Here is a 27,916-nt window from a genome sequence, read left to right as displayed (position 1 = left end):
AAAAGAAAATTTTACCGATATTAGTAGCAGATGTAATCAATGAAAACAAACCTATTACTACCAATAATTTTTTTGTTATTTATATAGTGCCTTTGTCCGTAAGGGCTCAAAGCATAGATCGCATAGAAATGACTAAACTGGACAAGCTTTCTCCACTCAACCAATCACAAGCAGTTTTCCCATGATGACAGCTTGTGATTGGTTAAGAGGTATTGACCCTTCCAGTTAACTTAGGGCCTGATTCAGCAAGGATCATAATTGCAAAGCTGCATGCCGGCTATAGATATATGATGTATGCATGCAGGCTATAGATATATGATGTATGCATGCAGGCTATAGATATATGATGTATGCATGCCGGCTATAGATATATGATGTATGCACGGAGGCAGCTTTGCAATTGCGATCCTTGCTAATATGGTAATGCAGCAGGAGGCCTCACGCCTCCTGTTCATTACTTATCCGAGCTGCGTTGTCCAACGCAGCATCGGATAATCTGCATAACAGCGGCAGGCTAAGGTGACCCATGGGGTCAAGCAGCCGACTGCCGCAGTTGAAAGAGGCCAGGAAATCTCCGTCAGCCGATGGAGATCCTGGCCTCTTCCCACCCCTCAAACGACGGTGACACCCCTCCGTTTCAGGAAAACGGAGGCCATCGCCGCCCCATCCACAAACGGCAGCAGACTGTCAATTATTGCCAGTCTACTGCCAGTCTGCGAGCGGGAACGCATACCCGTCCTGCACATGCGCACAACGGATCATGCACCTGCTCAGATTCCCGAACATCGGAATTCTGCATTCAGCAGTGCACTAGCGTACACTGCTGAATCAGGCTCTCAGTTCAGTATCATTTATCTCCATAAGGAGATAAGCTAATGCAGTTTTTTATTTAGTTTCCAATTGAACTATGTTTATAATGGAAATTCCCAATTTGATTTTTTTGAGTAATAAAGTTTTATAACTTTATTTTATCTCTGTGTGTGTGGGTGTAATAGCCAATGGTGCCCTTGGGTATAGTAGTGTGGCTTCTGTTGTTTACTGGGACATGTAGTTGCAAAAGAGCTGGGACCACTGGAGTGAGATGTTTGTTACTCTTTACCATTACCCTGCCACCGTCTCATGTGTGCACGTCCTTACTGTGCTAGACTTATACAGTCCACATCTCCAGTGCCACAATTGAATGTAATGTTAACCCTAAAGACAGATGTATTTCCTATGCATCACAGTACATTTTTTACACATTAGCATCATTGGTGAAAAATTTGTATTATCTGCAAATAATTTACGTGTGAAGCCTTCTGATCCCTCTTTTATGCTGTTGATATCTGGATTTATCTGATTTTCTGGATAAAAACTCTAGACACAGAGCAAAAAGGAATTTACAACCTTGTGCGTGCCACCTAGATTCAAGACAAAGAGCCACAATTGCATGTAGTATTGGCAGTAGAAATTCCTATTGGGGACCAAATGTATGTTTCTCCTCTATAGATACATGAACTGAATTGGTATCCTCTGATAATAGGTTTGTGGAAGGTCCAAAATAAAGTAGTGGTTACATCAAGTGTGGTGTTAAGGAATTAAAGCTGTTTAGATGTTCTGACATAGCTTGATGCACAGCTGGTTAAGGAGAGATTGAGTAGCCATTCCCCTCTGTGTTTGCCTAGTAAGTCACTATTCCCCTCTGTGTCTGCCTAGTAGGTCACCATTCTCCTCTGTGTCTGCCTGGCAAGTCACCATTCTTCTCTGTGTCTGCCTGGTAAGTCACCATTCCCCTCTGTGTCTGCCTGGTAGGTCACCATTCCCCTCTGTGTCTGCCTGGGAAGTCACCATTCCCCTCTGTGTCTGCCGGGTAAGTCACCATTCCCCCCTGTGTCTGCCTGGTAAGTCACCATTCCCCTCTGTGTCTGCGTGGTAAGTCACCATTCCCCTCTGTGTCTGTCTAGTAAGTCACCATTCCCATCTGTGTCTGCCTGGTAAGTCACCATTCCCCCCTGTGTCTGCCTAGTAAGTCACCATTCCCGCCTGTGTCTGCCTGGTATGTCACCATTCCCCTCTGTGTCTGCCTGGTAAGTCACCATTCTCCTCTGTGTCTTCCTAGTAAGTCACCATTCTCCTCTGTGTCTGCCTGGTATGTCACCATTCCCCTCTGTGTCTGCCTGGTAAGTCACCATTCCCCCCTGTGTCTGCCTGGTAAGTCACCATTCCCCTCTGTGTCTGCCTAGTAAGTCACCATTCCCCTCTGTGTCTGCCTGGTAAGTCCCCATTCCCCTCTGTGTCTGTCTAGTAAGTCACCATTTCCCTCTGTGTCTGCCTGGTAAGTCACCATTCCCCCCTGTGTCTGCCTGGTAAGTCACCATTCCCCTCTGTGTCTGCCGGGTAAGTCACCATTCCTCCCTGTGTCTGCCTGGTATGTCACCATTCCCCTCTGTGTCTGCCTGGTAAGTCACCATTTCCCTCTGTGTGTGCCTAGTAAGTCACCATTCCCCCCTGTGTCTGCCTGGTAAGTCACCATGCCCCTCTGTGTCTGCCTGGGAAGTCACCATTCCCCTCTGTCTGCCTGGGAAGTCACCATTCCCCTCTGTGTCTGCCTAGTAAGTCACCATTCCCCTCTGTGTCTGCCTGGTAAATCACCATTCCTCCCTGTGTCTGCCTAGTAAGTCACCATTCCCCTCTGTGTCTGCCTAGTAAGTCACCATTCTCCTCTGTGTCTGCCGGGTAAGTCACCATTCCCCACTGTGTCTGCCTGGTATGTCACCATTCCCCTCTGTGTCTGCCTGGTAAGTCACCATTTCCCTCTGTGTGTGCCTAGTAAGTCACCATTCCCCCCTGTGTCTGCCTGGTAAGTCACCATGCCCCTCTGTGTCTGCCTGGGAAGTCACCATTCCCCTCTGTCTGCCTGGGAAGTCACCATTCCCCTCTGTCTGCCTGGGAAGTCACCATTCCCCTCTGTGTCTGCCTGGTAAATCACCATTCCTCCCTGTGTCTGCCTAGTAAGTCACCATTCCCCTCTGTGTCTGCCTGGTAAGTCACCATTCTCCTCTGTGTCTGCCTGGTAAGTCACCATTCTCCTCTGTGTCTGCCTGGGAAGTCACCATTCCCCTCTGTGTCTGCCTGGTAACTCACCATTCTCCTCTGTGTCTGCCTGGGAAGTCACCATTCCCCCCTGTGTCTGCCTAGTAAGTCACCATTCCCCTCTGTGTCTGACTGGTAAATCACCATTCCTCCCTGTGTCTGCCTAGTAAGTCACCATTCCCCTCTGTGTCTGCCTAGTAAGTCACCATTCTCCTCTGTGTCTGCCGGGTAAGTCACCATTCCCCACTGTATCTGCCTGGTATGTCACCATTCCCCTCTGTGTCTGCCTGGTAAGTCACCATTTCCCTCTGTGTGTGCCTAGTAAGTCACCATTCCCCCCTGTGTCTGCCTGGTAAGTCACCATGCCCCTCTGTGTCTGCCTGGGAAGTCACCATTCCCCTCTGTCTGCCTGGGAAGTCACCATTCCCCTCTGTGTCTGCCTGGTAAATCACCATTCCTCCCTGTGTCTGCCTAGTAAGTCACCATTCCCCTCTGTGTCTGCCTGGTAAGTCACCATTCTCCTCTGTGTCTGCCTGGTAACTCACCATTCTCCTCTGTGTCTGCCTGGGAAGTCACCATTTCCCTCTGTGTCTGCCTGGTAACTCACCATTCTCCTCTGTGTCTGCCTGGGAAGTCACCACTCCCCTCTGTGTCTGCCTGGTAGGTCACCATTCCCCTCTGTGTGTGTCTAGTAAGTCACCATTTCCCTCTGTGTGTGCCTAGTAAGTCACCATTTCACCTTCTGTGTCTGCCTGGTAACTCACTATTCCCCTCTGTGTCTGCCTGGTAAGTCACCATTCCCCTCTGTGTCTGCCTAGTAAGTCACCATTTCCCTCTGTGTCTGCCTAGTAAGTCACCATTCCCCTCTGTGTCTGCCTAGTAAGTCACCATTCTCCTCTGTGTCTGCCTGGTAAGTCACCATTCTTCTCTGTGTCTGCCTGGTAAGTCACCATTCCCCTCTGTGTCTGCCTGGTAGGTCACCATTCCCCTCTGTGTCTGCCTGGGAAGTCACCATTCCCCTCTGTGTCTGCCGGGTAAGTCACCATTCCCCCCTGTGTCTGCCTGGTAAGTCACCATTCCCCTCTGTGTCTGCGTGGTAAGTCACCATTCCCCTCTGTGTCTGTCTAGTAAGTCACCATTCCCATCTGTGTCTGCCTGGTAAGTCACCATTCCCCCCTGTGTCTGCCTAGTAAGTCACCATTCCCGCCTGTGTCTGCCTGGTATGTCACCATTCCCCTCTGTGTCTGCCTGGTAAGTCACCATTCTCCTCTGTGTCTTCCTAGTAAGTCACCATTCTCCTCTGTGTCTGCCTGGTATGTCACCATTCCCCTCTGTGTCTGCCTGGTAAGTCACCATTCCCCCCTGTGTCTGCCTGGTAAGTCACCATTCCCCTCTGTGTCTGCCTAGTAAGTCACCATTCCCCTCTGTGTCTGCCTGGTAAGTCCCCATTCCCCTCTGTGTCTGTCTAGTAAGTCACCATTTCCCTCTGTGTCTGCCTGGTAAGTCACCATTCCCCCCTGTGTCTGCCTGGTAAGTCACCATTCCCCTCTGTGTCTGCCGGGTAAGTCACCATTCCTCCCTGTGTCTGCCTGGTATGTCACCATTCCCCTCTGTGTCTGCCTGGTAAGTCACCATTTCCCTCTGTGTGTGCCTAGTAAGTCACCATTCCCCCCTGTGTCTGCCTGGTAAGTCACCATGCCCCTCTGTGTCTGCCTGGGAAGTCACCATTCCCCTCTGTCTGCCTGGGAAGTCACCATTCCCCTCTGTGTCTGCCTAGTAAGTCACCATTCCCCTCTGTGTCTGCCTGGTAAATCACCATTCCTCCCTGTGTCTGCCTAGTAAGTCACCATTCCCCTCTGTGTCTGCCTAGTAAGTCACCATTCTCCTCTGTGTCTGCCGGGTAAGTCACCATTCCCCACTGTGTCTGCCTGGTATGTCACCATTCCCCTCTGTGTCTGCCTGGTAAGTCACCATTTCCCTCTGTGTGTGCCTAGTAAGTCACCATTCCCCCCTGTGTCTGCCTGGTAAGTCACCATGCCCCTCTGTGTCTGCCTGGGAAGTCACCATTCCCCTCTGTCTGCCTGGGAAGTCACCATTCCCCTCTGTCTGCCTGGGAAGTCACCATTCCCCTCTGTGTCTGCCTGGTAAATCACCATTCCTCCCTGTGTCTGCCTAGTAAGTCACCATTCCCCTCTGTGTCTGCCTGGTAAGTCACCATTCTCCTCTGTGTCTGCCTGGTAAGTCACCATTCTCCTCTGTGTCTGCCTGGGAAGTCACCATTCCCCTCTGTGTCTGCCTGGTAACTCACCATTCTCCTCTGTGTCTGCCTGGGAAGTCACCATTCCCCCCTGTGTCTGCCTAGTAAGTCACCATTCCCCTCTGTGTCTGACTGGTAAATCACCATTCCTCCCTGTGTCTGCCTAGTAAGTCACCATTCCCCTCTGTGTCTGCCTAGTAAGTCACCATTCTCCTCTGTGTCTGCCGGGTAAGTCACCATTCCCCACTGTATCTGCCTGGTATGTCACCATTCCCCTCTGTGTCTGCCTGGTAAGTCACCATTTCCCTCTGTGTGTGCCTAGTAAGTCACCATTCCCCCCTGTGTCTGCCTGGTAAGTCACCATGCCCCTCTGTGTCTGCCTGGGAAGTCACCATTCCCCTCTGTCTGCCTGGGAAGTCACCATTCCCCTCTGTGTCTGCCTGGTAAATCACCATTCCTCCCTGTGTCTGCCTAGTAAGTCACCATTCCCCTCTGTGTCTGCCTGGTAAGTCACCATTCTCCTCTGTGTCTGCCTGGTAACTCACCATTCTCCTCTGTGTCTGCCTGGGAAGTCACCATTTCCCTCTGTGTCTGCCTGGTAACTCACCATTCTCCTCTGTGTCTGCCTGGGAAGTCACCACTCCCCTCTGTGTCTGCCTGGTAGGTCACCATTCCCCTCTGTGTGTGTCTAGTAAGTCACCATTTCCCTCTGTGTGTGCCTAGTAAGTCACCATTTCACCTTCTGTGTCTGCCTGGTAACTCACTATTCCCCTCTGTGTCTGCCTGGTAAGTCACCATTCCCCTCTGTGTCTGCCTAGTAAGTCACCATTTCCCTCTGTGTCTGCCTGGTAAGTCACCATTCCTCCCTGTGTCTGCCTAGTAAGTCACCATTCCCCTCTGTGTCTGCCTAGTAAGTCACCATTCTCCTCTGTGTCTGCCTGGTAAGTCACCATTCCCCTCTGTGTCTGCCTGGTAAGTCACCATTCCCCTCTGTGTCTGCCTGGGAAGTCACCATTCCCCCCTGTGTCTGCCTGGGAAGTCACCATTCCCCCCTGTGTCTGCCTGGGAAGTCACCATTCCCCTCTGTGTGTGCCTAGTAAGTCACCATTCCCCCCTGTGTCTGCCTGGTAACTCACCATTTCCCTCTGTGTGTGCCTAGTAAGTCACCATTCCCCCCTGTGTCTGCCTGGTAGGTCACCATTCCCCTCTGTGTCTGTCTAGTAAGTCACCATTCTCCTCTGTGTCTGCCTGGTAAGTCACCTTTCCCCTCTGTGTCTGCCTGGTATATCACCGTTACCCTCTGGGTCTCTGGGTCTGCCTAGTAAGTCACAGTCTTCATATTAACAATTACTATACAAAATCCTACACATAGGTCTAGTTCCAAACATGAGATCAACAAACATAATGTATAAAGCTTGTTCGAAGTGGTAGTGATTAACTTAATGTCCTTTTGAAAAATGCTGTTATTTAGCAGGTATGAAATCGGTCTGATAACCAGATCCTGAGATGCAGCAGTCTGGCATCCCGTACAAGTACCAAAAAGTTATGTAGATGGTTTCAGGCTCCAACAGCATTGGAAAAAATTGGGCATGTGGTAGGTTAGGCCTCCAACAATACTACAGCACAATTACTTACTGGAGCAGGAAAGTGGAAGATGCCAATGTCGGTAATGCAGTTATGCCTAGTAGGTGTAAAAAAATACTTTTGATCCTCGAGATCATGAAAAGAACAGTTATCCATAGAGTTCAACAATGAGTTGGTACAGGACTCTATACTGGTACAGAATCAGTCTATCATGAAGGACATCAGTGATTGGGCGTAAAGATCTTTTAACCAGTGTGGTAGCAGAAATATTTAAACAAAAGTGAATTACAGCTCCCTGGTAAGTATAATTACCCTCTGGCTTAATCTTAAGGCGGATCCTTAGATCTGTAAGAATCAAGGTGGAGTAACACCTCATCAGGGCTACAAGGGACCAGTTGGCTTTCAAAACGATTATTGTGCACTGTCTACCAACAGCTTGTAGATTTTTGTAAAAAATACTTCTATATGGTCTTTATGGGTTCAAAAGGATCTGTCATTTTGTGAGTAAGCAGATGTCGAGGGACAACAGAAAGGGTCTTCCAGGATATGGCTAGGCAGTGTTGTTTGAGCAATGACTGGAGGAGAGAGAAAGATAAGTATTAATCTTCTTTAATGATTGATGCAGCCGTTACCATAACAGTATGTAAATGTCGTATGGACAAGAGAGCTCTATTCAACCTGCCATGCTCCTCGGCCACCAAGCTACGCCCTTTTCTATCGTCTTCTCGCTCATTGCACTCAGATTATTGCCTCGATTGGCTCAATTTCTAGTTATCACTCTCGGCAACCTACAACTTTGACACATTCTCAGTCTGGCTCCTATTCTAGTTTTTACCTCCCACATGCAACTGTGTCTGCATCCGTACATTGCCTACCATGTTGCATGCTAATAGCACCACAGCAATTGGCAAATTGTAGTTAAATACAAATGTTCATATACAAATACTGTACTGCTGCCCTTTTTTTGCTCTGGTGATTAACTTTGTCTATCAGATACTGTCTTATATACAGTAACATAAGGCAGTAATGGGCAACAGGCAGTCCTCCAAGCCTTTACCAGTGGACCCCATCAAGTATCAATATGACAACATTTGGGGATTCAAAACAAATTGGATAAAAAAAAATTAATGGCAAATTCAGCAAATTCTGTTCAGGTATTTTCACAAGCGGCATTTAATAATAAAGAACAGTGGTTTATATTTGAGCACTGGAGTGATAGTTTCACAGGTGTCTTGATTTTTTCTGAGATGCGCATGTGCAGATCAGGTCCTGCGACGTCACTCGTAGTCGGGGCCGGCCCGAGCCTAATATTTTTGGTAAGCGAAGATACATTTTGGCGCCCCCTGGCTGAATTTGCACACGCTGAAGGTGCGTGCACCCGACAAAGGAAAGGGGTGTGGTCTCATGGGAAAAGCCATAATCAAGAGCGCCAATCATGCTGGGTACATGCCCAGTGCTCTTGGAGCTGCTGGGCATGCTCCCAGTCCCTTTCTCCAGTCAATAGATGCCGCATGCATGCGCATGTCATCTATTCACCATTTCCGCCCCCCCCATCTGGAACACTTTGTCACCAAAATAGGGATGGTTGGTAGGCATGCTAAAGGAAAGGTCTCAAAAGAAAGGTGCGTGGTCACACAATAGTATTTCCAAATCAAACGACACCACACAATAGCACAATCTTATTCACATTACACCGCACATAGTGTCCGATTCACATTACACCACATAGTAGTGTCCGTTATTTATGTTCTGACACACAGTAGTGCCCCTTTTACACAATGCTAACATTAGTGCCCCTTATACACAATGTCCACAGTAGTAGTACCCCTAATACAATGCCCACAGTAGTAGTGACCCTTGTACAATGTCTACAGCAGTAGTGGCACTTACACATAATGCCCACAGCAGTGGTACCCCTTCTGCAGTTCCCCCCCGTAGTGGTGCCCCTTCTGCAATGCCCCCATTAGTAGTGGCCCCAGTAGTAGTGCCCCTAAAAGTAATGCTCCCTGTATTGGTGCCCCTGTAAAATTGCCCCCAGTAGTAATGCCCCCTGTAAAAGTGCCCACAGTAGTTATGCCCCTGTAATAAAGCCCCAAGAAGTTAGCCTCCAGTAGTAGTGTCCCTGTAAAATAGCTCCCAGTAGTAGTGCCCCCAATAGTAATGCCCCTGTGATAATGCCCCCAGTAGTAGTGCCCCTGTAATAGTGCCCCTAGTAGCCCCTGTAATCGTGCCCCTAGTAGCCCCTGTAATAGTGCCCCCAGTAGCCCCTGTAATAGTGTCCCCAGTAGCCCCTGTAATAGTGCCCCCAGTAGCCCTTGTAATAGTGCCCCCAGTAGCCCTTGTAATAGTACCCCCAGTAGCCCTTGTAATAGTGCCCCCAGTAGCCCCTGTAATAGTGCCCCCAGTAGCCCCTGTAATAGTGCCCCCAGTAGCCCTTGTATTAGTGCCCCCCATAGCCCTTGTAATAGTGCCCCCCGTAGCCACTGTAATAGTGCCCCCCGTAGCCACTGTAATAGTGCCCCCAGTAGCCACTGTAATAGTGTCCCCAGTAGCCACTGTAATAGTGCCCCCAGTAGCCCCTGTAATAGTGACCCCAGTAGCCCCTGTAATAGTGACCCCAGTAGCCCCTGTAGTACTATCCTCTGTAAGAGTGCCGTACAACACACACACACACACACACACACACACACAAAAAAACAGAATACTTACCTGAAGCCCCTATCCTGCGTCCGCTGCTCCTCGTAACTATGGGAGAGACGTCATGACGTCTCTCACATAGTACCTGTGGGGGAAGCCTAGCCGAAGCTCAGGAGTGAGCTCCGGCTGCCGCTGCGGGCACCCACCAAATGAAGCCTCCCTGCGGCGGCCGCGGGTAGAAGGCGGGAAGGAGTGTGGCACGGAGACGGGGACTGGAAGGAGTGTGGCGGCGGGAGGGTTCCTGTATAGCTTTGGCTGCGCTGGGGATTGAGTGCCCTCTGCTGGCTGGCGCCCTACGCACATGCGTAGTCGGCAAAACGGGCAGGCCAGCCCTGCTTGTAGTGCCGCAAAAGCCGCAGCACGATTGACATGCTGATGGCATTTGGGGGCAGCAGTCCAGGAAATGGGTCCGGCCAGACCCATTTTCTAGGCGTGCCAAAGCCAGTAGATGCAGCTTCACTGGCCCGACAGCGTGATTTCACCAGACATCCTGGGAGACCTGGGGATTACTCGGAATTCCAATGTTCACGCAGTAGATTCGACCCTGCATCCTCGGATGCAGCAGCGGATCAGAGAAGGCGGCAGAAGGTGTCTATTTACACAAGACGCCTTCTGCAGCATTTGCATGTTAGCACAGTCGCTGTGTACAATAAGACTATTGCGTACAACTATGAATCAGCCACAGTGTTTGTTACAATTTAGAAGATGTTAACAAGAATGACTTCTCCAGATAAACAAGATATTTTTGAAAAACTAAAATAATCAGTGAATATTGTATTCATTCATAGTTCTAAAACGTTCATAGTTCTAAAACGATGTAAGCCAACATTGCAATCACGGTTTAATTAAAAACTGTTGTATGTTGTTTCATATTGCACTTAAGATTGTGTTTTAAAAATGTCATCATCCTGTAATTTGTATATGATAACTATTTTGTTTGTGTAATTCCACTTCCACTGTCACTAGAATCTCAGCATGCAAAGCTATCCATTCTATGCCCCGATTATGGTGTTTTCTAGTCTATTCCGACTGTATATTCTTCCCCCTATTAATCTGTTTTACTTAAGAATAAGTCCAAAGAAAGCAGATGGAAAATAGCATCACACCATATTTTAATAAGGAATTCCAAATTAAACCAACCCTTAATCTGGATTAAGAGGCCCGTGACAGTTCAAATACCAAGAATTCATTGGTAAAGCATAAGATTAAGAATACTTGGCTCCATTGAAAGCTGCACTGTTGTAGCTAGCCAAAACTTCCCTACAAGAGATCTTTATGTTGTGTTCTCAGAATATGTAAATATAGTTATAGAGGTATATAAATAATGGTATAATGTCTGAGAACTTCTTTATTTGAGTGTATTCAATTACAGACTAGTATGCCTCAACATGGGTATACACCATGCGACGGTGTGACCCAGCTATGCGGCGTCCGATGTAACTATACACCATGCGCGCTGTAAACACTGCACGATCTGGTGTACGAAAGCGCAATGTAATGTTAGATGCTGCATGTAACAGCATCTGGTCATTCATTGCATCAGCCCATCTACCGTGCAGGACAGCAGATGGGACGATGCAAAGAAGGACCGTCAGGAATGACGGATCGGGCTTACACACTATCCGATGTGTACAATATATTGTTCAGATCCAAGTCGGAACAATATATCGTCCAATACATCTATAGCATGTACCCAGCTTTAGGGGTAAATTTACTAAGATTCGAGATGGTCGAGAGTTTCAAAGTGATTTATCTCGCTGGTACTCGTCAAAACTCGGGTGATTTAAACCCTTTTTTTTTTACCAAATTTACCAACAGGTGTTTTGAGGCTAAACGAGTTTGCTGATGGTGAAGCTGAACGAGATATCTCTCCAGAGTATCTCGTTTTGCAGGAGATTAGTCACCCGAGATTGCAATGTTTTCTCTCTGCAAATCTCTCCCTAGCTAGCAGCCTGCACATATCAGTGAGATATGTGTTGGCTGCTTGTGTGTTAAGACTTGTAAAAAAGGGTTAAATGTTATTAAAAAAAAGACTAACCAGCTCCGGACTTGCCAGCCTGGCCTGGTTCTTAATTTACAGGGAAAAAAATGTGTAGGGTTCCAATGTAAATTAAGAACCAGCAACAGGCAGCAGGGACAGAGCTGGTTTTAAATATACGTAGAAAAAAAATAACGTGAGGTTCCCCGTATATTTAAAACCAGCCCTGAACCCTTTCTAGCGGGGGGCTGATGCCACAGACAGGGATGCCCTTTCACCGGGCCCCCCAGCCGCAACATCAGTCCTGACCGCTAGTCAGCCCAGGCCAGGCATCCCTGGGGAGTTGAGTATCCCTCCAATAAAGGGGTACCCCTCTCCAGGTTACCCCTGGCCTAGGCTGATAGCCCGGGGCTATCCCCGCAACCCCGGAGTGGTGGGTTGATAGTGTAGGTGTAGTGTAAAATTAGAATTAACAACATTGTCTTTACAGTGGAACTACAGATCCCAACAAGCTTCCCCCGCATGCTGGTACTTGGAGAACCACAAGTACCAGCATGCGGGGCATTAAGGGCCCATTGGTATGTGTAGTTCGCCTGTGAAGAAATGTGTAAATAAACACAACACACACTGTGAGAATAAAGTTTTATTACATAAATACAGTACATACACACACATACTTACCTGCTGCCAGATGTGCAAGTCCACTTCTCAATGTAAAGTATCCGTTCGAAATACCTGAAAAAAAAAAAGCCAATATTCACCCTTTTGTCGCTCGATGTTCTCCGCAGTAATCCTTTTAGATGGCCGGACACTCTGTAACAACATGTATCCGCATGGTGTTACAGTATCGCGAATGACTTCAGTGTCCCGGCCGCCAGCCAATCAGCGGTCGCTCATTGGCTGGGACCCAAGTGAACTTAGCAAATGAGCGGCTCCTACACGTGGGTCCCAGCCAATGAGCGTCCGCTAATGTTAGCCGCCGCTGATTCGCTGACGTCCCGGCAATAATGAGAACTCAAGCACTGAGTTCTCATTATTTTTACTGTATCAACATGCTTATGCGTGTTGATACAGAGTAGCCGGGCCCCTCTGGATTACTGCGGAGAACATCGGGGGACATAAAGGTGAGTATTGGATATTTTTTAACAGGTAATTCGTTGGGATACTTTACGTTGACAAGGGGGACGGGAACATCTGGAAACAGGTGAATATGTGTAAGTGTGTTTATGGATGCAATAAAGCTTTATTTTCACGGTGTGTTGTGTGATTTATTAACCATTTCTTTACAGGTGAACTACAGGTGGGCCCTTAATGCCCCGCATGCTGGTACTTGTGGTTCTCCAAGTACCAGCATGCGGGGGAGGCTTGCTGGGACCTGTAGTTCCACTATAAAGACAATAATGAAAATTCTAATTTATACACTACACCTAACACTATCAACCCTGGGCTATCAGCCTAGGCCAGGGGTGCCCTGGAGAGGGTGACCCCTTTATTGGGGGGTCCCCAACTCCCCAGGGATCCCTGACCTGGGCTGACTAACGGTCAGGGCTGATGCTGTGGCGCCCAGTGAAAGGGCACCCCTGGCTGTGGCATCAGTCCCCCGTTAGAAAGTGTCCAGGGCTGGTTTTAAATATACGGGGTACCTCACGCCAATTTTTTTTCTCCATATATTTAAAACCAGCTCTGTCCCTGGGGCTGGATCTTAAATTACAGTGGAACACATTTTGTTCCCTGTAATGTTAAGAACCAGGACTAGTTGCCATGTCCGGGGCTGGTTAGTGTATTTTGGGGGGGACCTCACATCATTTTTTTTTTTTCAAAGTAATCCTATTTTATCCATTTACAGAAATAAACATACACAAATCACAATGAGTTTTTGCTCCTATATCACCCGAGCTTGTCATACCGATTTTTGGTGAATTTGAGAGATGTAGGTTTTAGGTGAAAAGTACTTCCGATTTGGCCTGATGGTGATTTGATTCGAGATTGCTATCTCACCCGAGTTTTATGAGTGAGATGAGAGAAATCTCTCTCTAACTCACCCAACTTTACCTTTAGTAAATTTGCAAGCAGGAAAAAAATGAATAAATTCTTAGTAAATTTACCCCTTAGAGTCTCCACAACTATCTTCCCTTTTTGTATAATGTAGTGGATTCATATTAAAAAACAAACAAAAGCTAATACCCAAATAAACAAAAATAGTCTTAATAATCTAAATATTCGAAAAATCACATTGTTTGCTGACTAGCAGTTGAGAATTTGCCTGTCTGTAGATTTCTATGTATCTAAGAAGAAATTTTTTATAGGCTTACCTATCCCACCCATCATTCCAGTGGCTACCATGTAGTAATTGTAATACAGTCCCCACTGGTGGCTAGTATACAAAAGCAGAACCCCTTCTGGTGGATATTATATAAAAGTCCTCAATCTACTGGGTTTTAAAGTGGACATAAATCTGGTGACTAGTTCTCCAATCTGGTGGCTAGTGCATGGCTGGGACTTTCATCTGGTCCACTCACAGTTTCGGAACTGCTCCATATATCTCTATACCCTCATATAGCTGGTCATGTGTGATCACTGTGTATGAGGAAAAAATATTGACTGGTGTAATCAGAATATAACAAGATGGGATTTTAATATGATGGCTATTTTTCTCATTTGATTTACAGACGGATGTAACAAAATGCGTTGTCACCTCTGAACCCGGCCTCCGGTCACATTGGTTGGTCTCCAGCGTATGCAACTTAGGTCACTTCTTGAAGGCATTAATATTTTTCCTGCTTCGAGAGCGATAACCTCTTGCAATAGTTATCTGTTCCTGAAGCATTTGCAGCTTGGACAAGTCATTTACTGCCAGGTAATGCCTCACCTTCGCTTCCCATGTCCTGCTGACCACTGTTCTCCTGAGAACCCATCATGGAATATTGTGATACGTGAATGGAACTTTGGCTCTGGTTCTGACTTATAAGAAACAGCAGATGGTTTTGTGCGATTTCCCTGGTCTCAGAGCAATTCCTACAGACTTTAAAGATTCATCAGATTTCAGCCATTTGTACTGTAACTGGACCAGCATGTGTGGACATATTCAGTGTAAATAGTTGAGACTAGGCTGAGTTACTGTTAAATATACTACACCAGTATTATAGAAGCAAAAGAGTGCACATTAAAGATATATAAACCGGTTTTCTGTTACATATCATTTCTTTGTAATAGTCTCTTTTGTAAATGTATAATCAACAGCGACGGCTCCTTCTGTTAAAATTTGAAGAGGGCTGCCACTGCATGGGATTCTTCATGATGATGTCACTCAGACGAACGTCAGATTTCGTCCGTTGCCAGTATGCCCATCAATTTTCATGCATGCGCAGTCACACTAAAACAGCTTCTAGAGACTGCATAATCTGAAGCACTTTAAGTTAAGGATGGACATCGGAGAAGCCGATGGTTAGCAACAATCGATGTTTCCTATTCGATGTAACTACTTTTCCCATCGAATAGCGGAAATTGAATGGTTGTCAGCCATCGGATTCAGCTTTCCGATGCTCATCCGAGGGCTGGCTGTGGGGAGAGCACACACCACTGCTCTGTTATGCAGCAGAATAGATGCCGTGCGCATGCCATGAAGACCTCCTAAGTCTATATGGAGTATGAAGACCACGGAGGGCCTGTGGTTTAGGGTTAGCCATAGAAGAGAGCAAATGGGAAGTGTCTGTCACTGAAATCTCCATGTTCACCCAAACTCTGGTGCCCATGGAGTGGGGCAGCCTAGGTGATTTAGGAAATTGGGGATACTCATATCACCAACTAAAGATCTCTAGAGAACATGAGCTTGGATGCGTGGCTTTTTAACAGACCAAATTAATTACATCACTAGTTGAAGTGAGGAAAGGACCAGGGAGAAGACTCTTTTATTGGTGGAGTATGGAAAAGGTAGAGTAAATGTGTGAGGACAGTCATACAGGTTGAGTCTCTCCCATATCCAAATATTCCGAAATACGGAATAATTTTGGCATGACTGAGATAGTAAAACCTTTGCTTTTTGATGGTTCAATGTACACAAACTTTGTCTAAAGCACAAATTATTAAAAATATTGTATAAAATTACCTTCAGGCTGTGTATATAAGGTGTATATGAAACATAAATTAATTTAATTTCTGTACACAAACTTTGCTTGAGACACAAAATTATTGAAAATATTGTATATAATTACCTGCAGGCTGTGTGTATAAGGTGTATATAACACATAAATGCATTCTGTGTGTATATTGGGGTCCCATTCCCAAGATCTCTCATTATGATATGCAAATATTCCAAAATACGGAATATTCCGTTATCCAAAATACCCCTGGTCCCAAGCATTTTGGATATGGGAGACTCAACCTGTAATCAAAAGTAATGCAATCAATTCATGAATCATATAATTGGTTTTTCCAGGATTTAGGTCAGTCTTATTTTACGGGAGGATGGGGTAATATTTGTCATGAAAAGGTTACTGATCAAGTTGGGTAAAATAATCCCTAAGTATTGGATTTGAGAGCTATGCTTGTTAAAGGGGAAATTAAGTTTAAGTATTGAGGGGATAGAAAAGTCTAAACCTTTAGTTTGGGCTACATTTATTTTGAAGTTAGAAAGAACCAAGAAAGGATGAATTTTGTGGAGCAAAGTCAAAGGGGCGCATTATGGTTAGCAAAATGTCCACAAAGAGAGCACTTTTATGGCTGCCCGAAGTCATCTGTATACCAGCTATATCAGGATTTGACATAATTTTAGAGGCAGAGTTCTATTGTAAGAGCAAATATAAGAGGGTAAAGGGGGCATTCTTGTCTAGATCCATTTGCCACAGAGAGGGGAGAAAGTGTACCCATCACTAGGGCTGAGGCCAAGGGATTTGTCTTGAAAACCATAGGAGGCAAGAGCTCTCTACATAAAGGACCATAATATTTTTTTATTATACATACACAAAAACAATGTGTGCAGGACTAAACTGTGCCGACAGCAATATTCACATTTCTTTAAGAAATGGCAAAAATGGAGAAAGAAAGAGGTGGGGGAATTGCTTAGGAGTATGGAAGGGGTACTCAGGGCTTTGTGAAGATGTAAGCTCAGCTTTGGTATTGACAAGAAAGAAAAGAACATAAAACCTTCCTAAACCAACAAGTTGAGCTACTAGGTAGCGTGCCATCCACCCCATCGGTGAGAGTATTAGACAGATTGCTGAGAATGCAGAGTAGAGGGTAGAATTACTGAAGCCTTTAAAACACAAAAGTGGTGGTGTTGCCCATAGCAACCAATCAGATTATGTCTATCATTTTCTAAAATGCAATAGAGAAATTATAGACATCTCAATTCGCGAGCTTTGGACCAGCAGCGGCTAGCACAGCGGCCATACTGAGCTTCTGCGCAGAAGCTCATTCAGTTTACATGTAAAATGGCTGCAGGAGGGCTGCTGCGCATGCAGTCTCAGCTACTCCAAACCATGAGCTTTGCGGAGCTCGTGAGTCACACCTCACGGCTCCGCCTCCAGAACGCACCCCCCAGGTCCAGCAAGAAGCTAGAAAAAAAACAAGCAGGGGGGCCACGGCTGCATGGCCCGGACTAAGAATTTTAAGTCAGCTTAAAGAGGGGTACTGTGCTTGGAAAAGGGTACTGGATGAGGCCGGGGTGCTGTGCTGGGAAAGGTGTGTTGGATGAGGTCAGGGGTGTTGTGCTGGATGTAGCCAGGGCTGTTTTGCCGAGAGAGGGGTGCTGTGCTGGGAAAGGTGTGCTGGATGAGGCCAGGGCTGCTGTTTTTCCGAGAGGGGTGCTGGATGAGTGGTGCTATGCTGGGAAAGGGGTGCTGGGTGAAGCCAGGGGTGCTGTTCTGGGAGATGGGTGCTCTGTTGGGAGAGGGGTGCTGTGCTGAGAGGCGGGCAGTGAAGGGGACAGTATGTGGTGCTGTGAGGAGGGTCACAGTGAGTGCTGTAAAGTGGGCAGTATAGATATACAGCTATATATATATATATATATATATATATATATAGCTGTATATGTTTATAGAGTATAATGGAGAGAGAGAGATAGACAAATGTAGTGGATATTAATGTTAAATTGGGGACGATTTTGTGTCCTCCTCCAGACTCCTGAAGGAAGAAAGAGGAGCAGGAAAGAAAAGGAGGAACACCTAAGAGGTAAGTTAAAGTTGAGTGTCATAATTGAAGATGTGGGAGTGTGTCTTTAGACACTTACGAGACACTATTTTGGGGGCTTAAGGACACTACTGTGGCCTATACAACCCTAGAGAAAGAATATGTGGCACTACAGTGTGGGCATATGCAGTACAGACCATAAAATGGGGCATCAAAGTGTGGTATAACCATACTTGCCTACTCTAGGGGGTGATCTCTCTGACTCCGGTAAGTTTTTGTGTTTCTTTAACAATAAAAAAATAAGTCAAACACTAAGCTTGGTGGTGGGATTATCTGCTAGGGAGCACCAGCCAAATCTTGCCTAGGGCACCAAATTGGTTAGGGCTGGCTCTGTGCAACACCACCACTTGTCTGTTGGCTTAAGTAAATCTACCCCTAGGGTCTTTTTCAAAATACATATTTCTATATTACAAATGAAAGGAACTGGAAACACTAACTGGTATTAAATAGCTGTATGCTATGACAAATAGTGTTAGCTATCGCTTTTCTTTAACAAGCCTTATTGGTATATGTATGAATGCAAATGAAAATAAGTCAGTGGGGAGCATTTCTGTAAGTAGTGTGTAAAGTAAATCAAACTCAATAATTACTTTTCTCCTCAATTTTCCTATGCCCTGTTGTTACTTCTCCAACAAACAAAAATACATATGATTTCAGCACTTAATGAAAATGTGGTGGATAATAAAATAATGGCATATGCAGGCAATTGTAACCTTTGCATGCACATAATACTTTAGCCTGTGTTATTTAAATAATTTGGGCCTCAGCCAGAAGAGATCAGGAAGAGATCAGAAATCCCACCACATTCTAAAGAGCTTGCCACAATCACATGACCTTGGTGTATGTCACTCGGAGCTAATGGAATTCTTAAAGTAATATCAACGTTCCACCGCATCGAGAACCTCCTTCTGCAGAGGAGAACCAGCCGAAGCGGTCAGCAGTGCAGTGGAAAACAATGTTGATGTTATAAACAAACCCAAAATTAGAGATTGTTTTGGGATAGTTGCTGTTTTTTTAACTCTCACTCTGACTTTCTGGGCCAAAACCACAGAGACATTTAAATGCTTTAGAAACTAGATAAGCAAGTCATACCAGTACAGCTAATCTGCAACCCGTGGATGTGTGTTGATACGGTTTTCTCAGTAAGTTTCTTACTATGGGTCTCCTTATATTAAGTGTTGAATAATTGCTTAGGATATTTTGCTTATTATTTGTAGATATAGTTACCGGCAGTTAATTGGAGTTCAACTAATTACTTCAAAGTTTTCCTTGAATGTTACTGAGGTACCTCTGGCGATACGCAAGCTACAGTATAAGATAGAAAGTAACTTGTATTTAATATGGTGTAGGTCAGTGGTTCACAAACTTTCTTGAATCACGGCGCCCTAGAGGATCATCATATGTTTCATGGCACCCCTAGGCCAAAAGTTTCTTAATTGAATAATGTTGTCTTAATTTCTCATTAAGTAAATTGTGCTTACCTATCATGCTTAGGTTCAGTTGTTGTTTATCATATTTTATGATAGGCAAAACCAGTGCTGGCGGCTGCCTATCACATTAACCATAAATAATTTAATTTGACCCTGGACTTTCAAACCGTGGCCCCCCTGCAATAGCCCTGTGGCTCCCCAGGGTGCCACGACATCGTTTGGGAACCACTGTTGTAGGTATTAAAGAGCACTTGTACTCTCAATGTTAGCACATATACCTTATTGATAGAAACAGTAGGAAAAGGGATGACATTGCACAGGCAGATAAATTTATTTCATGTATTAAAGCCACTATTCCATGCTATATAAGGGGAAATGAAGACATATAGGGCAGTGGCGGTGCTCACTTGAGTTAGATACAATGTCAAGAAACGGGGTAAGAGAAGGAGAACTCTGTTTTGTGAGCACTCTATGGGCTATATTCAATTAGCCGCGAAAAGTCGGAAAGGTTTCGCCTGCCGCACTTTGACTACAACGCGTGTTTTGGCCGTGGAAACTTATCAGGCTCATCCCCGCTATTCGCCGTATTCAATTCCAAAGGACGCGAAAACACATCCCTGCGAAACACAAACAGGTGAAAAGTGCTGTCAAAAATGGGGAAATCAGCCTGACACCCCCCAAAAGATGCACTAACATTGGGGATCGATATAGATGTCCCCGAATAGCTCTACTGAAGCTATTTAGGGTACTTAAGTACTGTCAATTGGCAGCTTCTTTGCACAAGTGGAGAAAATAAGTAGTCCTGTCAAATTTGGAGTACTTGAAATGGGTGCAAGCATGGTTTAAAATCGCAAAGTGAAATTTTAAAAAACGCACCTTCAGCAAGCACCTGCAATCCAAAAAACACCTCCCCCATACTTGCAGACCCCAAAAAAGTCTATTTAGCTAGTTTAAAAGTTTGTACCCCCACTTTGCACTTTTTCAAAGTAATTTTTTGGGGTGTTCCTCAATTTTTTTTTAGGGATTTTTTTTTTACGCAGTTATGCTTTGGGGGGCTGTCCCAAGGGTGCTGAGTGGTTTCCCCATCTTTAAACCCCAAAACCGCAATTCTACACTTTTTATCACCACCTATTCATAGGCAAATATTTTTCGCCTATTACATTGCATTGCGTTTTCGCGTACGCGAAAACTATTTGGAATTGAAAACTGTGAAAAGTTTCCACCTGGCGAAATGACTTCATCCGCAATTTTTTTTGCGAAAAACGGCTTTTCGCGTCTAATTGAATACGGCCCTAAGTTTTACAGAATAATTATCTAAAATTTAACCTTTATTATATATTCTAAAATCTGCTAATACTGTGCAATCCTGAAATTATGTACTTTTTTACTATTTAATTGATTTGTACTGTTTCTTCCACTTTGCCTGCCTTTTTTGGGGTCGGCTGTTATATGTCTTAGTATTTATCTACAGTATGAGCTAGGACATATGCAAGATGTCACAGGTATATTAATGCACCCTATGTATATCTATTGAAAATTTGCACCGTACTCATATATTAAGGTTGGAAGCAAGTGCCAAGTTGTATGCTTTAGGTTGGCATATCCTGCACCTGGACACTTTATCCATGACTATTGTTTCTTTATCTCTATTAACTGCAATCAATCGCATTTGAGTAGTTCTCTCATTGAGTGTCCTATGCATTAAGAATGACACCCAACAGCAGAAACGAAATGTGAGCAATGTCCCTGTTTTGTTTCCAAGGGCAAACTGTTCTCCAGTTATCTCTCACTCCTCACAAATAGCATTGAGCACAGATGAGGAGCAGTAGAATGAGGAGTGGCAGCTCTATGCCCTGACCTCACTTATTATCTGCACCCACAACTTTATGTAATATGATGACATGATGGGTACAGTCTAATGCATTGTGATATAACAATCTTCAAATAGCAATGAGTAAATAGATGTGATCTAATATTTCGTCATAGAAGGAGCAGATAGATTAATCTCCACTTTCACGATCACTCTAATTTCAGTTAATGTGATTGTCATTTCAAACCAAAAAACTACCTTCAGTGATATTTCATTGAATTTATTTTTGATGTGTTTTTGTATGTCTTACAAATACAAATGTGAATATATGTGTCGATTGGGTGTTATGTGGGCACCCATGCTAATTAATTTTTTAGAATATATCTTATATCTATAACTCTAAAGCTGGCCATACACTATACAATTTTCTGTCAGATATCTGTCCAATCTGGCTGGTTGGAATAAAAACCTGGTAATGTATGGGAGCCAATGATATTCGTCCATTTGCTCACAAACACTGGAAAATAGCCAAAAATGGTTGTTCAGACAAATTGGTTAAAACACACACATTTTACCAATTTGAACAATTTTTTTTGTCCTTTTTTCAGTGTTTAAAACAATATGATGGACTGTCATTTGCTCCCATACATAACCAGGTTTTCATTCCAACCAGCCAGATTGGACAGATATCTGACAGAAAACTGTATAGTGGATGGCCAGCTTAAGAGTGCTCACAAAACAGAGTTCTCCTTCTTTCCCCCGTTTCTTGACCGTATTGATAGAACAAAGCTATACAACTTTGACACTCCATTTTTGGAACTTCCTGTAACAAGCATGCAAAATAGCAGTTGTGCTTAGGTCCCTGAAATGAGAGCATTTTGAACCAATCAGAAGCCTGCCTTAAAAGCTGGAAACTTCCTGCCATTTGAGGATTTTACAGGACATTTATTATGCATAGGATGCTCACACTTCATAAGAGATAGTATATACGACACTCAAAACCTCATTACTACTCACCAACATGTATACCACCCGGATGTCTAACTTCATGCACAACGGAGAGTTTAGACCATAGGTTCTCAAACTCGGTCCTCTGGACAGGACTCCAAACAGTTTATGCTTTCCAGGTCTCCTCACAGAATCACAGGTGAAATAATTAGCTCCACCTGTGGATCTTTAAAATGTGGCAGTGAGTAATGACTACACCTGGGCACCCGCTAGGTGAGCTGGAAACATGGACTGTTTAGGGCCCTGAATGAAGAGTTTTAAAACCACTGGTTTAAACAAAACTATAATGCTGAAACAAAGTGGATGTAAAATAAGTAAACATATAAGTTGTCTTATATGTTTAACAGGTATATTACTGTGTGTGACAGGTCTGCTTTAAAAATATATGTTACATATTTCATGGTTGAAAATAAATTATTTTCTGAAAATAGAGTTACACATATTATAGAAAAAGTGGGACAAATAATTTATAATGCAAAAACTGAGAGGTAAAGTAATTAAAAATGCTTTTAAGCCGACGAACGATTTATCATTCCATCCATCAGGCGGTGCGTACATCAGACCCCCCAACATGAACCCTTCCACTAGGTACAAAATGCTCTGCTCCTGGACTTCCCTCTTAATTTATGATTGCAGTCACCTGTGTTGAACTGATTAATTGATGTGAAGGGTGTTTCAGCACAGGTGACGGCAATAATCAATTAAGTGAAGTCCGGGGACGGAGGACTGGTAGAAGAGGTCACGTTGGGGGGTATGCGTACACACATTATATCTGTGAAAGACATCTTTCACAGATATGTTGCAGCGGCCGTGCTGCACGGCAGATGTGATATCTGAAAGATATATCCATCACATCTGCTTGTGTGTACACACGACCGGACAAGCCATATGATGGCCACAGGAACCAGCGATAATGACATCACAGCTGGTTCTTCTTACCAGACATATAGGGTGGCCGATTGGTAAGTGTGTACCATACCTGCCGACTTTGTGGCTGCTCCTTCCGGGAGGCAGCAGCCAGATCGGCAGGACGAGGGGGACGTGGCCGGGACAAGGGGGAGTGGCCAGGTGGGTGACAGGCACTTGTGGGCATGGCGGGGCCAAATGATTGCATCTGTTTGGCCCCACCCCCGCTACACAATGCCAATAATATAGGCATTGTGAAGCAGGGAGCGGAACGCGTCACCAGCCCCCCCAGCTGCGGGGGTTGCAGGGGTTATTGCGGGGCATAGGAGGAATGGGCGGCAGCTGGGAGGATTGCCTGCCTTCCCAGGAAGTCGGGAGCGGCACCCGATTTTCGGGAGGCTCCCGACCAAATAGGGAGGGTAGGCAAGTATGGTGTGTACGCACAAGTTCGTTTGTGCATAACCTTGCCAAATTGTTCGATGGGTCGCCCGATCTAACGATTTGTCGCTCATGTGTGTACTCTACATTACTCCATTTCGAGGTATTTCTAGTTTTATATTTTCAGTTGTCTGGTTCAATTATATTTTTGTTTACAACATGTCATTCTTGTTTAACATTTTCCACATGTTAATTCTATTATCAATCTCTACTGCATATACATTTTAATTCTGTAGAATTTGTGAGTTAACGCTGAAATATTTATAATACACACAACAGCACAATTGATTTTAAAATGATTTGGCCTTAGAGCAAATGTCACTTGGTTGGCCGTGAAAGAAGACATTAGGAACACAAAAGCCCATTTCCAAATACACCTGCCAATCCTGTATCATGGAATGGTAAATGGCAATGGATGAACTAAGGCTGGGTACACCCTTACAGATATATCTGCAGATCGACTGATCTGCAGATGATGGTTGTTCATACACACTAAACAACCATCATCTGTCCGGGACCCATGGCTAGATATATCTGCTGTCCGCTTTCGAACTACGTCTATATTATTGGAAATAACACAGGGTGACCTATCAAATTAATTGTGCACACCCATATACGAAGGGAAATAAGGAAAAGATGTTCCACTGATCCATAGACAATATAAAGACATACAGCCATGGCCAAAAGTTTTGAGAATGACACAAGTATTGGTTTTCACAAAGTTTGCTGCTTCAGTGTTTTTAGACCTGTTTGTCAGATGTTACTATGGTATACTGAAGTATAATTACAAGCATTTCATAAGTGTCAAAGGCTTTTATTGACAATTACACTAAGTTTATGCAAAGAGTCAATATTTGCAGCGTTGACAATTATTTTTCAAGACCTCTGCAATTCGCGCCTGGCATGCGGTCAATCAACTTCTGGGCCACATACTGACTGATGGCCGCCCATTCTTGCCTAATCAATGCTTGGAGTTTGTCAGAATTTGTGGGTTTTTGTTTTTCCACCCACCTCTTGAGGATTTATCACAAGTTCTCAATGGGATTACGGTCTGGGGAGTTTCCTGGCCACGGACTCAAAATTTCGATGTTTTGTTCCCCGAGCCACTTAGTTATCACTTTTGCCTTATGGCAAGGTGCTCCATCATGCTGGAAAATACATTGTTCGTCACCAAACTGCTCTTGGATGTTTTGGAGAAGTTGCTCTTGGAGGACGTTTTGGTACCATTCTTTATTCATGGCTGTGTTCTTAGGCAAAACTGTGAGTGATCCCACTCCCTTGGCTGAGAAGCAACCCCACACATGAATGGTCTCAGGATGCTTTTACTGTTGGCAAAGAAGGGTCAACACTGCAAATATTGACTCTTTGCATAAACTTAATGTAATTGTCAATAAAAGCCTTTGACACTTATGAAATGCTTGTAATTATACTTCAGTATACCATAGTAACATCTGACAAAAAGGTCTAAAAACACTGAAGCAGCAAACTTTGTGAAAACCAATACTTGTGTCATTCTCAAAACTTTTGGCCATGGCTGTACTACACTATAATAAATTTTTTGTTTGTCTATATCTTTTATATATATCTACAAACGTTGGAGAGAAATATTAAGGACTTAAAGAAGATTTGTTGATCTCGGAGACTGAAGAATCTACTTTTACCATTGGATTCAGCTAAGCTTTGTATTTTATATCTAATTTGATCATTAATACTTCCGAACAGTGGAGCAATTAATCCTATTAGGGGTATTCAATATGGAGCGAAAACGCCGTTTCTGCGAGGTTTTCGTTCGGATGGCGTAATTTTCGCCGCTTTTACTTTTACACCGTATTCAATTTGAAAACTTTTCACGGCTGCAAAAAGTATATTGCATTCGACCCTGCGAAAAAGTATCACCAAGGAATGGGTGGCGAAAAAAAGTGCAGAATTGGGGTTTTGGGGTGCAACATTTTGGAAACCACCCTGCAACCTTCAGATAGTCCCCCAAAGGTAAACTGTGTAAATTTAAAAAAAAAAATACCTTAGAAGACCCCAAAAAAAGCACTTTCATTTTGGGGGCGAAAAAAAAATTGGGGGGTGCAAAGTTAAAAACTAGCGAACTACAATCTAGGGGGGTCCCCAAGTATGCCCCAGGTGTTTTTTTCATCTCAGGTGTTTGCGGCAGGTGGATTTTTCACGTTTTTTAAAACTTCACTTTAGCAACTTTTAAATATGCTCACACCCATTTTCAAGTACCCAAAATTTGCTGGGGCTACTTATTTTCTGCAAAAAAACATTCTAAATACTATTCTTCACCACCTTCCCAAATCCACAAAATAGCAGCTATTGAGCCCGTTTAAAGATCCCAAAAACCTTAAGCAGGGCTACTCGGGGGTATCCAGAGTGATCCCCCATGTCAGAGCATCTTTTTGGGGTTGTTAGGGTCATTTTGCCAAAAATCAGCGAAGTTTTCGCTCATTTCACATTCGCCGTGTGCCGTTTTCGACAATTTCATATTGAATACAGGTATAATCGGGGGCGTGCCCGATACTTTTTCGCCGGCAAAAGCTCCGATGTGCGGCGAAAATTTCGACCCGCATAGACGGCGAAGTTTACGTTTCCTATTGAATACCCCTGTATGTGTCTATAATATTATACGTCATATGTATCTTGTTCGTAAGACATTATCTAAATTTGACCGCATACGGACCAGATGGTTGGAGTCCAGTTACGAAACCTCAAGCCTCTTTTTGTAACATGCTACATATATTTGTTTGTTTTTTCCTTGCTTGTTTTGAGATCTGTGATTAGGAGATATTATGGGGTCAATCCAATTATGTGCGAATTACAAGGTGCGAGTTGCTGATTTCTCTGCGAATTCGCTTTGCAATCAAATTAGCAACCAGTCAGAGTAAATTTGCAATTTTCCATTTCTTTATTCTAAGGTTAACATGTCAGGACACCGTGCTGAACCCCTTGGACACCCCCCTAATGACAAATTAGGTAATTTTAAGTTTCCAATTAGCTTAATTAGTCCAATAATTACATATCATTTTTTTGGGAGTTAAAAAAAAAAATGGCCTCAAATTAGCCCAAAATCTACTTTTTCGTTAGTTTAGGCACCCCAAATTTAATTACAGTATGTTTTTTTACATTTTTCAAAGTGGCCTCAAAGTACATAAAAAAAAAAAAAAAAATTTTTTTTTTTTTTTGCATTTTTCATTTAATTCGTTAGATATTAAACGAAAAAAGTTTGCCATTTATAATTAAAAAAAAAGAAAATAAGCACAAATCTGTACTTTCCTTATGCCCACAAACAGCCTTCTATACGGCCATGCTAACGAAACTATACATTTTGGGAGGTGCAGAATGGTCTCCTCACTCTTTCATGCACTTCTCTAACATGACATTTGACAGTCAATTCACAAACCTCCGCTGTGAGTACCGTGATTAGGCATTTTTAATTGAATTGGAGAATTCTCGGGTGCGCACATTCGTACAAAGTCTGCGAGTTTCATGAAACAAACTAGCTACTCACAATTCACACCTATTTGGATTGACCCCTATGAGTGTGGGACTCATTTCCTTATTTTGTTTTCATATCTTAATATGTGTGTTGTACTCCGTTTATTTCTTTCTTTCTTAATGCAATATGAAAATTGATTTGTGTTTATTTGACGTACCAACAGCGCGTTTGCTTTTTATATTGTGCTTGATTGCTCAGTGACTCGCTGCTACACTTGCGTCAACATCTGCACATCTGTTCAACTGTATTTTGTATAATGCTATGGGTCCTGCAGTACCCTTGTTTTTGCATAGTTGTACTGTTGGTTTGTATGTCATTGGTTGTCCAATAAAAAATACTTTATCCAAAAAGGCTGAGCAGGACCCTAGTGGGTTACTGGTGTCTGCAAGGGGTTATACAGGAAATAAGCACTGTTGGCAATGTGAGATGGTGGGTCACTACTACATGGGTGGTGGTACGTTGAGACTGATGATGGAATGTTAATTATTTTGACAATTATTGGTTATATGCAGCCAAGGTGGCACATTGGTTAGCAAGGGCATTTGCATAGGTTTCCCCTTACTGCTCCTGTTTCCTACTGTAGTATAAAACTGTGCTGCACAACAGGGGTACAAGTGGAGAATGGGACAAAAGTAAGAGAGTTATTATCATTTGTATATTACAAAATAAAATCAAGCTGTGAATGCCATTGGTGAGTTCAAATTTTCTTTAGACAGATTTAAAAAAAACAAAAGATACATTAACCACTTAAGTGTTAATTTTGAGTCGGACGCAGGTGGCAATAAGGACGGATGAATGCCTATTGTGCATGTGCTAAAAAAATCGGCGACCATGATCATAGTTTGCTAGTGCATATGGATTTATCCGCCCTTCGATGTTCCACGCTATCCATGAAATGGGCGTTTCTGGATACTACTCCTAGTAGGAGTGTCATACAAGTGTTGTGGGCATGTAGGCTGACTTTCATGCTTGATCGTAGCGTGCCGACGGAGATGGGATGCCTGTTTCAGGCGGATCTTGTCCAACCGGCAAGGAGTGGGTGCAA

At 44.1% G+C, this 27,916-nt stretch overlaps 1 protein-coding gene across 3 annotated transcripts in view; it reads left to right on the top strand.

Annotated features, from left to right (window-relative positions):
• The window catches only part of BOK (BCL2 family apoptosis regulator BOK), a 110,696-nt gene extending 95,932 nt beyond the window's left edge, over positions 1-14,764 (top strand). For all 3 annotated transcript variants that reach the window (XM_088479280.1, XM_088479279.1, XM_088479278.1), the window contains one exon: positions 14,258-14,764. In XM_088479280.1, the coding sequence (XP_088335406.1) occupies positions 14,258-14,383 (126 nt within the window). In that variant the 3' untranslated portion in view covers positions 14,384-14,764. The remainder of the gene's footprint in view (positions 1-14,257) is intronic.
• Positions 14,765-27,916: the final 13,152 nt, after the last annotated feature.

The sequence above is a fragment of the Taudactylus pleione genome, unplaced genomic scaffold, assembly GCF_031769625.1.
Source record: "Taudactylus pleione unplaced genomic scaffold, aTauple2 ptg000229l, whole genome shotgun sequence".
Classification (NCBI taxonomy): Eukaryota; Metazoa; Chordata; class Amphibia; order Anura; family Myobatrachidae; genus Taudactylus; species Taudactylus pleione.
Note: the sequence above shows the minus strand (reverse complement) of the source record. Positions and strands in the feature narration are given on the sequence as shown.